This window comes from Cyclopterus lumpus, chromosome 18 (assembly GCF_009769545.1).
Source record: "Cyclopterus lumpus isolate fCycLum1 chromosome 18, fCycLum1.pri, whole genome shotgun sequence".
Classification (NCBI taxonomy): domain Eukaryota; kingdom Metazoa; phylum Chordata; class Actinopteri; order Perciformes; family Cyclopteridae; genus Cyclopterus; species Cyclopterus lumpus.
This window is the reverse complement of record NC_046983.1, coordinates 1,947,984-1,960,139: the sequence shown is the minus strand read 5'-3', so window position 1 is coordinate 1,960,139 and position 12,156 is coordinate 1,947,984. Positions and strand designations below refer to the sequence as shown.

The 12,156-nt window shown below is 40.6% G+C and overlaps 1 protein-coding gene across 1 annotated transcript; it reads left to right on the top strand.

Annotated features, from left to right (window-relative positions):
* Window positions 1–10,441: 10,441 nt before the first annotated feature.
* LOC117747599 (uncharacterized protein DDB_G0290685-like) lies at window positions 10,442–11,374 on the top strand. Its single transcript, XM_034556974.1, has 3 exons — window positions 10,442–10,543; window positions 10,643–10,826; window positions 11,228–11,374. The coding sequence occupies exons 1-3, from the start codon at window positions 10,463–10,465 to the stop codon at window positions 11,356–11,358; spliced, it is 396 nt and encodes a 131-aa protein (XP_034412865.1). The 5' UTR covers window positions 10,442–10,462; the 3' UTR covers window positions 11,359–11,374.
* The last annotated feature ends 782 nt before the right edge of the window (window positions 11,375–12,156 follow it).

The following is a 12,156-nucleotide window of genomic DNA, read 5'->3' as shown; positions in this document are numbered from 1 at the left end:
GTCACCTGTGTGTTTGTTGGCGGAACAAAAGAAGAAACATCAGAGATTAAAAACATGGATTTCACTCTTTGTGTTTTCCACTCTTCGTCTGTAGAATGCAACGTGTGTTACCGCGTTATTGATACATGAACACAGAGAAACCACGGAGAGGGTTAAAGAACACGGAGAACCACAGAACAGGCTACAAGTTAAACAGGCTACAAGTTAAACAGGCTACATTCCACCACTGGTCATATATATACTCTATATACCACAGTATATATATATATATATATATATATATATATATATATATATATATATATACTGTGGTATATATATATATATATATTGTATTGTGTATATATATATATATATATATATATATACTGTATATACCACAGTATATATATATATTGTATTGTATTGTGTGTATATATATATATTGACATATATATATATACTGTATATACCACAGTATATATATATATATATGTATATATATATTGTATTGTGTATATATATATATTATACTGTATATACCACAGTATATATATATATTGTATTGTGTATATATATATATACTGTACATACCACAGTATATATATATACTGTATATACCACAGTATATATATATATGTATATACTGTATTGTGTATATAGATATATATATATATTTACATATATATATACACAATGCAATATATATATATACAATACAATATATACATATATATACAATATATAGATATTTATACACAGTATATATACAATACAATATATACATATATATATATATACTAATACGTTTAAGTACTTTTTAATTTTTTTATTTTATACACTTTATTCTATTTCTACTCCGTCTGTATATATAATATTCTTCTTGTTTTTACTCTTTTTATCTTATTACTACTTGTTTTTTACTTATTACTGTGAGCAATGCTGCCGTAATCCTGTAATTTCCCCACTGAGGGACTAATAAAGGATTATCTTATCTTATCTTATATATGTTGGTCTTCTACAGGCTACATGAACCAAGTTTATTTCGTACAGTACAGTTTATTTGCACATTTTTGTATTAATTAATTATTTACTATGTATTAATCTTCTACCAGCAATAAAGCAGTGTTAACAACAGCTACATGTTAACGTATTCTTATCTTTTCTTCGTGTTCTATTGCAAACGTTCTTATTTGTGCAGCGTTTATCGTGTTCAGCTCTTCATGTGGATCATATTTAATAAGGGTTTCACCTCTCTGGTCATGCTCGGTGTTGAATTCCCTCGTTGACTCACAAAGGAAATCAGACTTTCCTTCCTGGAGGGACACGCCAGGAAAACCTCAAGAAAGAGCTTTGATAGACATTCTGATCCATTTGGAATGAACGACAATGAAAATCATATTTCCCAGCATCACAAAGTGTGTTTATACACTCGCGTAGATGTATAAAGTAGTTTAGTTACGGAATTAAAGAAAGACATGACAAAGTGATGATAATGGTCACACACACACTCAGATATATTGAATTATCTTAATTAATTTATTCAAGGAGTACATTTTATTTAAGTAGCACTAGCACCACAATGTATTCTATGACAAAGCGTATAGTGATAGAAAATATACTATGTTTATTCATAATTACCACTTTTCAGATATAGATAATATATTGCTTCATATAATATAATATAGTATTGGATTATTATCATTAGATGTGTAAAATCAATGCAGTCCCACTTTTTAAAATGTATATTAACTATTGAATACAGCTGTAGTGTAAAACAGAATAAAGTACCCCAAGATTGTCCTTAAGTACATTACTTGAGTACATTACTTAAGTACACTACTTGAGTACATTACTTAACACTACTTGAGTACATTACTTAAGTACATTACTTAACACTACTTAAGTACACTACTTGAGTACACTACTTGAGTACATTACTTAACACTACTTGAGTACACTACTTGAGTACATTACTTAAGTACACTACTTGAGTACATTACTTAAGTACACTACTTGAGTACATTACTTAACACTACTTGAGTACACTACTTGAGTACACTACTTGAGTACATTACTTGAGTACATTACTTAAGTACATTACTTAACACTACTTGAGTACACTACTTGAGTACACTACTTGAGTACATTACTTAACACTACTTGAGTACACTACTTGAGTACATTACTTAAGTACACTACTTGAGTACACTACTTGAGTACATTACTTAAGTACACTACTTGAGTACATTACTTAAGTACACTACTTGAGTACATTACTTAACACTACTTGAGTACATTACTTAAGTACATTACTTAACACTACTTAAGTACACTACTTGAGTACACTACTTGAGTACATTACTTAACACTACTTGAGTACACTACTTGAGTACACTACTTGAGTACATTACTTAAGTACATTACTTGAGTACATTACTTAACACTACTTGAGTACATTACTTAAGTACACTACTTGAGTACATTACTTGAGTACACTACTTGAGTACATTACTTGAGTACATTACTTAAGTACATTACTTGAGTACATTACTTAACACTACTTGAGTACATTACTTAAGTACACTACTTGAGTACATTACTTGAGTACACTACTTAAGTACATTACTTAACACTACTTGAGTACATTACTTGAGTACATTACTTGAGTACACTACTTGAGTACATTACTTGAGTACACTACTTAAGTACATTACTTAACACTACTTGAGTACATTACTTAAGTACACTACTTGAGTACATTACTTGAGTACACTACTTAAGTACATTACTTAACACTACTTGAGTACATTACTTGAGTACACTACTTGAGTACATTACTTGAGTACATTTCTTAAGTACATTACTTAACACTACTTGAGTACATTACTTAAGTACACTACTTGAGTACATTACTTGAGTACATTACTTGAGTACACTACTTAAGTACATTACTTAAGTACATTACTTGAGTACACTACTTGAGTACATTACTTAACACTACTTGAGTACATTACTTGAGTACATTACTTGAGTACATTACTTGAGTACATTACTTGAGTACATTATTTAAGTACACTACTTGAGTACACTACTTGAATACATTACTTAAGTACATCACTTGAGTACATTACTTAAGTACATCACTTGAGTACATTACTTGAGTACATTACTTGAGTACATTACTTGAGTACACTACTTGAGTACATGTACTTTCCACCACTGCCGTCCTCTCATCTATGTACTAAAGAAACTTTGTTCATATACAGGTAACCAGTGGTGGAATGTTACTACTTTTGAGGTACTTGTACTTTAATTGAGTATTTCATGTTTAATGGCAGTTTTATATTTAATGAGTAATTGATACATCAATAGTTCCACCTGATGACCACAACATGTGTAAAATAAAAAAAAGAAAGGTGGTTGTTTGTTATGTATTAAGAGGTCATATACTTTTTAGGGTTGATCCAAAGTAATTTGTTTTATTCGCATGCATGTTCACATACCTTGGGGTTATATACACAAATCAAAAACTACCAGAACTTTTTGTTCCAGTTCCTCAAATCGAAGAGTAAAAAAAATAATTGTGATTTGCAGCAGGCTTTGAAAATAAACCAGGAAAAACTCACCATCTTAGATCAGAGCTCCGAGAACGCTGCCAGAACAGAAGGTACTGATACCTGAAACCTTGAAGGAAGTCGGAACATGAATATCAGTGGAGGTGTGCCTTTAATGTGTGTTAATCCTCACCTAGTGGAGCACAGGTCAAGTTCTGATAGTAGACCCACGGTCTGATAGTGGACCCAAGTTCTGATAGTAGACCCAAGTTCTGATAGTAGACCCACGGTCTGATAGTGGACCCAAGTTCTGATTGTGGACCCAAGTTCTGATAGTGGACCCAAGTTCTGATAGTAGACCCACGGTCTGATAGTGGACCCAAGTTCTGATAGTGGACCCAAGTTCTGATAGTAGACCCAAGTTCTGATAGTAGACCCACGGTCTGATAGTAGACCCAAGTTCTGATAGTAGACCCACGTTCTGATAGTAGACCCACGGTCTGATAGTGGACCCAAGTTCTGATAGTGGACCCAAGTTCTGATAGTAGACCCACGTTCTGATAGTAGACCCACGGTCTGATAGTGGACCCAAGTTCTGATTGTGGACCCAAGTTCTGATAGTAGACCCAAGTTCTGATAGTAGATCCACGGTCTGATAGTAGACCCAAGTTCTGATAGTAGACCCACGTTCTGATAGTAGACCCACGGTCTGATAGTGGACCCAAGTTCTGATTGTGGACCCAAGTTCTGATAGTGGACCCAAGTTCTGATAGTAGACCCACGGTCTGATAGTAGACCCAAGTTCTGATAGTAGACCCACGGTCTGATAGTAGACCCACGGTCTGATAGTGGACCCAAGTTCTGATTGTGGACCCAAGTTCTGATAGTAGACCCAAGTTCTGATAGTAGATCCACGGTCTGATAGTAGACCCAAGTTCTGATAGTAGACCCACGGTCTGATAGTGGACCCAAGTTCTGATAGTAGACCCAAGGTCTGATTGTGGACCCAAGTTCTGATAGTAGACGCAAGTTCTGATAGTAGACCCAAGTTCTGATAGTAGACCCACGGTCTGATAGTAGACCCAAGTTCTGATAGTAGACCCACGGTCTGATAGTAGACCCAAGTTCTGATAGTAGACCCAAGGTCTGATTGTGGACCCAAGTTCTGATAGTAGACCCACGGTCTGATAGTGGACCCAAGTTCTGATTGTGGACCCAAGTTCTGATAGTAGACCCAAGTTCTGATAGTAGACGCAAGTTCTGATAGTAGACCCACGGTCTGATTATGGACCCAAGTTCTGATTGTGGACCCAAGTTCTGATAGTAGACCCAAGTTCTGATAGTAGACCCACGGTCTGATAGTAGACCCAAGTTGTGATAGTAGACCCAAGGTCTGATTGTGGACCCAAGTTCTGATAGTAGACCCACGGTCTGATAGTGGACCCAAGTTCTGATTGAGGACCCAAGTTCTGATAGTAGACCCAAGTTCTGATAGTAGACGCAAGTTCTGATAGTAGACCCACGGTCTGATTATGGACCCAAGTTCTGATTGTGGACCCAAGTTCTGATAGTAGACCCAAGTTCTGATAGTAGACCCACGGTCTGATAGTAGACCCAAGGTCTGATAGTAGACCCAAGTTCTGATAGTAGACCCACGGTCTGATTGTGAACCCAAGGTCTGATAGTAGACCCAAGTTCTGATAGTAGACCCACGGTCTGATAGTAGACCCACGGTCTGATAGTAGACCCAAGTTCTGATAGTAGACCCAAGTTCTGATAGTAGACCCACGGTCTGATTATGGACCCAAGTTCTGATTGTGGACCCAAGTTCTGATAGTAGACCCAAGTTCTGATAGTAGACCCACGGTCTGATAGTAGACCCAAGTTCTGATAGTAGACTCAAGGTCTGATAGTAGACCCAAGTTCTGATAGTAGACCCAAGTTCTGATAGTAGACTCAAGGTCTGATTGTGGACCCAAGTTCTGATAGTAGACCCAAGTTCTGATAGTAGACTCAAGGTCTGATTGTGGACCCAAGTTCTGATTGTGGACCCAAGTTCTGATAGTAGACCCACGGTCTGATAGTAGACCCACGGTCTGATTGTGGACCCACGGTCTGATTGTGGACCCAAGTTCTGATAGTAGACCCACGGTCTGATAGTAGACCCAAGTTCTGATAGTAGACCCAAGTTCTGATAGTAGACCCACGGTCTGATTGTGGACCCAAGGTCTGATAGTAGACCCAAGTTCTGATAGTAGACCCACGGTCTGATAGTAGACCCACGGTCTGATTGTGGACCCAAGTTCTGATTGTGGACCCAAGTTCTGATAGTAGACCCACGGTCTGATTGTGGACCCAAGGTCTGATAGTAGACGCAAGTTCTGATAGTAGACCCACGGTCTGATTGTGGACCCAAGGTCTGATAGTAGACCCAAGTTCTGATAGTAGACCCACGGTCTGATAGTAGACCCACGGTCTGATAGTAGACCCAAGTTCTGATAGTAGACCCACGGTCTGATTATGGACCCAAGTTCTGATTGTGGACCCAAGTTCTGATAGTAGACCCAAGTTCTGATAGTAGACCCACGGTCTGATAGTAGACCCAAGTTCTGATAGTAGACTCAAGGTCTGATTGTGGACCCAAGGTCTGATAGTAGACCCAAGTTCTGATAGTAGACCCAAGTTCTGATAGTAGACTCAAGGTCTGATTGTGGACCCAAGTTCTGATAGTAGACCCAAGTTCTGATAGTAGACTCAAGGTCTGATTGTGGACCCAAGTTCTGATTGTGGACCCAAGTTCTGATAGTAGACCCACGGTCTGATAGTAGACCCACGGTCTGATTGTGGACCCACGGTCTGATTGTGGACCCACGGTCTGATTGTGGACCCAAGTTCTGATAGTAGACCCACGGTCTGATAGTAGACCCAAGTTCTGATAGTAGACCCAAGTTCTGATAGTAGACCCAAGTTCTGATAGTAGACCCACGGTCTGATTGTGGACCCAAGTTCTGATTGTGGACCCAAGTTCTGATAGTAGACCCACGGTCTGATTGTGGACCCAAGTTCTGATTGTGGACCCAAATTCTGATAGTAGACTCAAGGTCTGATTGTGGACCCAAGTTCTGATTGTGGACCCAGAGTCTCACTGTGACTGAATATAACTGGGCAGAGTCTCAGTTACTTCATGGGGGGAAACAGAACTTTTGGGACCGAACGGACAGAAAACAACCCCAAAGTTCACAGGAAGCTGTGTTGCAGTGGCGTAGTTCGTCCACTGGAGGGCGACATGCAGCCACAGACACGCTTGTGTCCTCCATCCTCCAACACCTAAGTTATAGCTGTAGCTCCATTCGTCCTCTCGTTTGCTGTCAGTCCAGAGGAGCTATTGAACTCACTCGTAGGACATTGGGCGCATTTTGGGGCTTAGCAACCTGGAAAAGTCAGGCTTGGTGAAAATAGACGTATGATATGACAAGTTTTACACCATAATATATATATATATAAAATATATATTTTAAATACATATTTGTTCTAAATATAAACTATATATTTATAGAAACAATATATATATCTATCTATCTATCTATATATATAGATGTAACAGATTTGTATTGGGCAGGGAAGAAGTTTACTCCGATGATTTCTTTTCCAGCATTTATTTTCTGCTGCAGAAGACAATAAAACACAAACATTGTCTTACAAATGGTAAGAAAAAAATAAAATGACAAGTTTTAGACCACGATGATTTCTACTTAGACCGTAATGTCTTCTTACTCGGTAAAAATACAAAGTCCCATAATTATTAAACAGTTTATTAATCAGCAGTTCACATAACTTTATTCATTCTATGAACAGGTAGTGAACGTAGTTCACCGACTAAGAGGCCTTGTGACCAACAATGACACGACCCTTGAGCCAAACATAATTCATGTATTCATGTCTGCGCTCCACTCAGAGATGACATGAACCAAAAGGAGCATTCAAAAGTTCATGATTTGAATGTGTTGAGTAATATTTGCCGTCCACACCCTTCAACTTTAAATATTCAGTGTCGCCAAAGCAAACTGTCTCCGGTGGTTCTGATCAGCATGAACTTGTCACGCATTCCCGTCATATTAGTTGTTTTCACCCTGTTGCCCGTTTCACCTGTTGCCCCTTTCATCTGTTGCCCCTTTCATCTGTTGCCCGTTTCATCTGTTGCCCCTTTCACCTGTTGCCCCTTTCATCTGTTGCCCCTTTCATCTGTTGCCCGTTTCACCTGTTGCCCGTTTCACCTGTTGCCCGTTTCACCTGTTGCCCCTTTCACCTGTTGCCCCTTTCATCTGTTGCCCCTTTCATCTGTTGCCCGTTTCACCTGTTGCCCGTTTCACCTGTTGCCCGTTTCATCTGTTGCCCGTTTCACCTGTTGCCCGTTTCACCTGTTGCCCCTTTCATCTGTTGCCCCTTTCATCTGTTGCCCGTTTCACCTGTTGCCCGTTTCACCTGTTGCCCCTTTCATCTGTTGCCCCTTTCATCTGTTGCCCGTTTCACCTGTTGCCCCTTTCATCTGTTGCCCCTTTCACCCGTTGCCCGTTTCACCTGTTGCCCGTTTCACCTGTTTCCTGTTGCCCCTTTCATCTGTTGCCCCTTTCACCTGTTGCCCGTTTCACCTGTTTCCTGTTGCCCCTTTCACCTGTTGCCCCTTTCATCTGTTGCCCCTTTCACCTGTTGCTCGTTTCATCTGTTGCCCCTTTCACCTGTTGCTCGTTTCACCTGTTTCCTGTTGCCCCTTTCACCTGTTGCCCCTTTCACCTGTTGCTCGTTTCACCTGTTTCCTGTTGCCCCTTTCATCTGTTGCCCGTTTCACCTGTTGCCCCTTTCACCTGTTGCCCCTTTCACCTGTTGCCCGTTTCACCTGTTTCCTGTTGCCCCTTTCATCTGTTGCCCGTTTCACCTGTTGCCCCTTTCACCTGTTGCCCGTTTCATCTGTTGCCCCTTTCACCTGTTGCCCGTTTCACCTGTTTCCTGTTGCCCCTTTCATCTGTTGCCCGTTTCACCTGTTGCCCCTTTCACCTGTTGCCCGTTTCACCTGTTGCCCGTTTCACCTGTTTCCTGTTGCCCCTTTCACCTGTTGCCCCTTTCACCTGTTGCCCCTTTCACCCGTTGCCCGTTTCACCCATTGCCCCTTTCACCTGTTGCCCGTTTCACCTGTTGCCCGTTTCATCACTTCAGGGCCGGTATGGAGAGGAATGATTTAAATATAAGTATTGTGTAAGTATTCCATAACCCTAATATGTGAGTGCTGTCTCTTTTGTAATGGTTTCCCCTCATAGGACCAGAAGTGACTCGACCCTTGAGCAACACGTAGATCACGTATTCGTGTCTGCGCTCCGGAGACGACGTGAACCAAAGGAGCGTTTCATATTTTATTTCCAGACTCCAGTCTGTTGAATACTATTTGCCGTCCACACCCTTCCACTTTAAATACTTTGTGACTCTCGTTGGTGGTTCTCATCCACGTGAAGTACCTCCGGGCTCTGAATGTCCTCCTCGCCTATTTCTTTAAATAATAAAAGTGTTCATGAAACATTGAAACATTGAAGGTGACGTCTGAGCTCAATACAGACTTCAGAAATGACCTTTTGTGTTGTAAAACCACCTCTAAAGATAATGGTCCAGGGAGGCTGAAGCAAAGAAACCATACGAATGCATTGACACGACCTGTTTATTGTACGTTATCAGTTTTATTCACATTCTAAAAGTATATCCTGAGAACGTTGTTGCTGAAAACACACCGAACGTGTTTCGATGTTTGACATCAGTCACCGGGGCTGAGACTGAACCTCAGTCCTGACACACCTTAGACAGCCTCAGCGACACTGTTTGCTCTGATGATTATTAATATTGGGATGATCCCTCCGGCCACACGGGGCGGTCCGAGAGTGGAGTATAAAGAGTGAGAAGAAGAATCCAGCTGACGGACGGACGAGCGTCGAGGAGCCGGAACAAACCTGAGTGAGTGAACGCTGCATCGGTCAGTGAGCAGTGACCCCGTTGCCCAGCAACAAGAGGTCACGGTGGTTGCTTCCAGGTTCAGTCTTGACGCGTATTTATTTGTAATATTGTCTTTTTGACGTAAACCAAAATGTATATTCTTTGTCCAAAACCCATTTGTCTTTTTTCCCCCCCCAAAAAAATTGTTATAATTTAAAAGTTAGATCTATTTTTATAATGTAATTGTTTTTTTTACAAATACACTACATGTATTATAATGACGTTTCCCTATTAGCTTATTTTCTCATTGCACAGGTATTCCTCTGGTTGGCCGTAGCCGATTGACCAATCACAGCGCATGTTAACGACACACGAGGAGAGAAAGCGAATTAAGCAAATACTTAAGGAGGAATTACAATAACACAATCCAGTGATTGTGTTATCTTGACCACCTTAAACATTCATTCTTTTAGGTCGTATTCCAGCTGAGGAGCACAGAGTCTTTGAGTCTTTGAGTCTTTGAGTCTTTGAGTCTTTGAGTCATGGGTCCAGCCGTGGCCGCCGCTGTCCTGCTGTTGGTGGGCGTCATCAACACCGTGACGGCACTGAGCGACAGTAAGTACACGATTATCAGATGAATGATATTAAAATAAAACCTGATGAACTTGGTCACTGAAGCACTCGTGTTTTCACAGTGCAGGTTTACAAAATATGCAGCAACCAAAATGTTAAAATGCACGGCACGTATTGGGCCAGCTTCGATAAGGGTCGCTTAATGAGGTACTATGAGACTCCCCAAACCTACCAGGAGGCCGAGGTGAGAACACACACACACACACACACACACACACACACACATCATAAATGTTCTGACTCACTCTCGGTTCTGATGGTTTCAGGCTCAGTGCACCTCTGTGGACAGCGACCTGGTTTCAATACACAACCGCCATGAGATGAACCACGCCATGTGCATGAGCTTGTACTTCTCCAGCGCTATACTCCAGCCTTTTTGGATTGGAGCCCAAAATTCCGACGTAAGCATTGAACGCCTCACGGCGGTCATTGATCCGATGGGTCGGTGAACTCAAAGATGGCCGATACGTGGAGCTGATCCTCACCTTTGTGTTCTTCAGGATGGGTTCGAGTACGAGGATGGAACTAACTTCAAGTTCACTAACTGGCTTCCTAATCAACAAGACAACAACCAAGACAACAACCAAGACAACAACCAAGACAACAACCAAGACATCAACCAAGACAACAACCAAGACAACAGCTACCAAGGACAGGACGGCTGCATCGAGGCCAATTCTCAGGGTACGAGAACGTAGATTTTGAATATGAAAATATTTAAGTTATTTCAATGTTTTCATTAAATGTGTTGATGTTCATGATGTGCAACTCTTCTCTTTACTATTGGGACATTATTATTATTATTATACTATTATTATACTATTATTGTGAATGAAAGTTGCCCCAAAAACAGAGTGGAACATAAACATTATAATAAAAGTAATGCGTTTATTAAATATGGAACCTCTCAAAGAAGACATATCATAAAACAATGAAGTCATTTCGGGGCATTGATTAGACGATCGGCTGCTCCTGATCATGTGACCTCATCAAGTCACTTTAAGACAAGAGGAGTGACAAGTGTTCTTCATCTGTCCGCTAAGAGGAAATGTGGATAAATAATCTCCCTTTCCTTTTGATTCCAGAATGGGGAAAGTGGAACAACGTGAGCTGCTCGGCCGAGTCGGCCTTTCTGTGCGTGAAGAAGAAGCGCTCCTTCCTCGATGACATCTGCGTGGACATTTTCCACTCGTGTGACAGCGACAGCGACAGCTGAGCTGCAGGTGGACCGTCTGCTCCAAGAACGCTGCTCTAAACTTACTGCAGTAATAAACGCTTCAGCATTCATGTTCATGCTTTCATTTGTTTACATTTAGCAATACAAGAGTTCAAGTTATTTCAGATGCTTAAATGAACACGAGTAAGTAAGTTAAGTAACTTGTTGGTTTGGTTTAAACCTCATTTTGGGTCAAACAAGAACAAGTTTAGTGTCTGACTTCATACTCCGGCTTTATGTTAAACTGTGGTGTGAAGAACAGTGTGGTGCCCCCTTGTGGTTGAACTGGGTAACGCTGCAGAGGACATAAGAGATCACACCAGAGGATGAAGCAGCTCATTGCAGACCACACATGAGGAATAAAGGAAAGTGACCTGCAGTCCTCCATGTCTCCAGCTTGATGAGGATCAGGTGTGATGTTTAGAAGTCAGCGTAGCGCATACAGATGTAATGTATGAATATCACACAGATACTTACAGTAAATCAAATAGTTGGTGCTTCAAGGAGAACCCTACAACTCTATTTAGCATGACAATACATGTTAATGTCAGACTGTATTATTTAATAGTTTTAAAAGGGGCATTAGGGGCATTTAAACCCTCTCCGTGCCCTTTCTGGATGGTTCCTCAGCCTCATGGTCTCTTCTGGTCTTCTGGAAACGTGTCCATGGCGTGCTCCATGTGGGTGGAGCTGTGGTTATAATTATCATCAATGCCCCAAACAACCAACACTATTAAAATCAAATGGATTTATCAATTAAAAATGTCATTTAAATTACATTTTTACTCTTCAGCAACC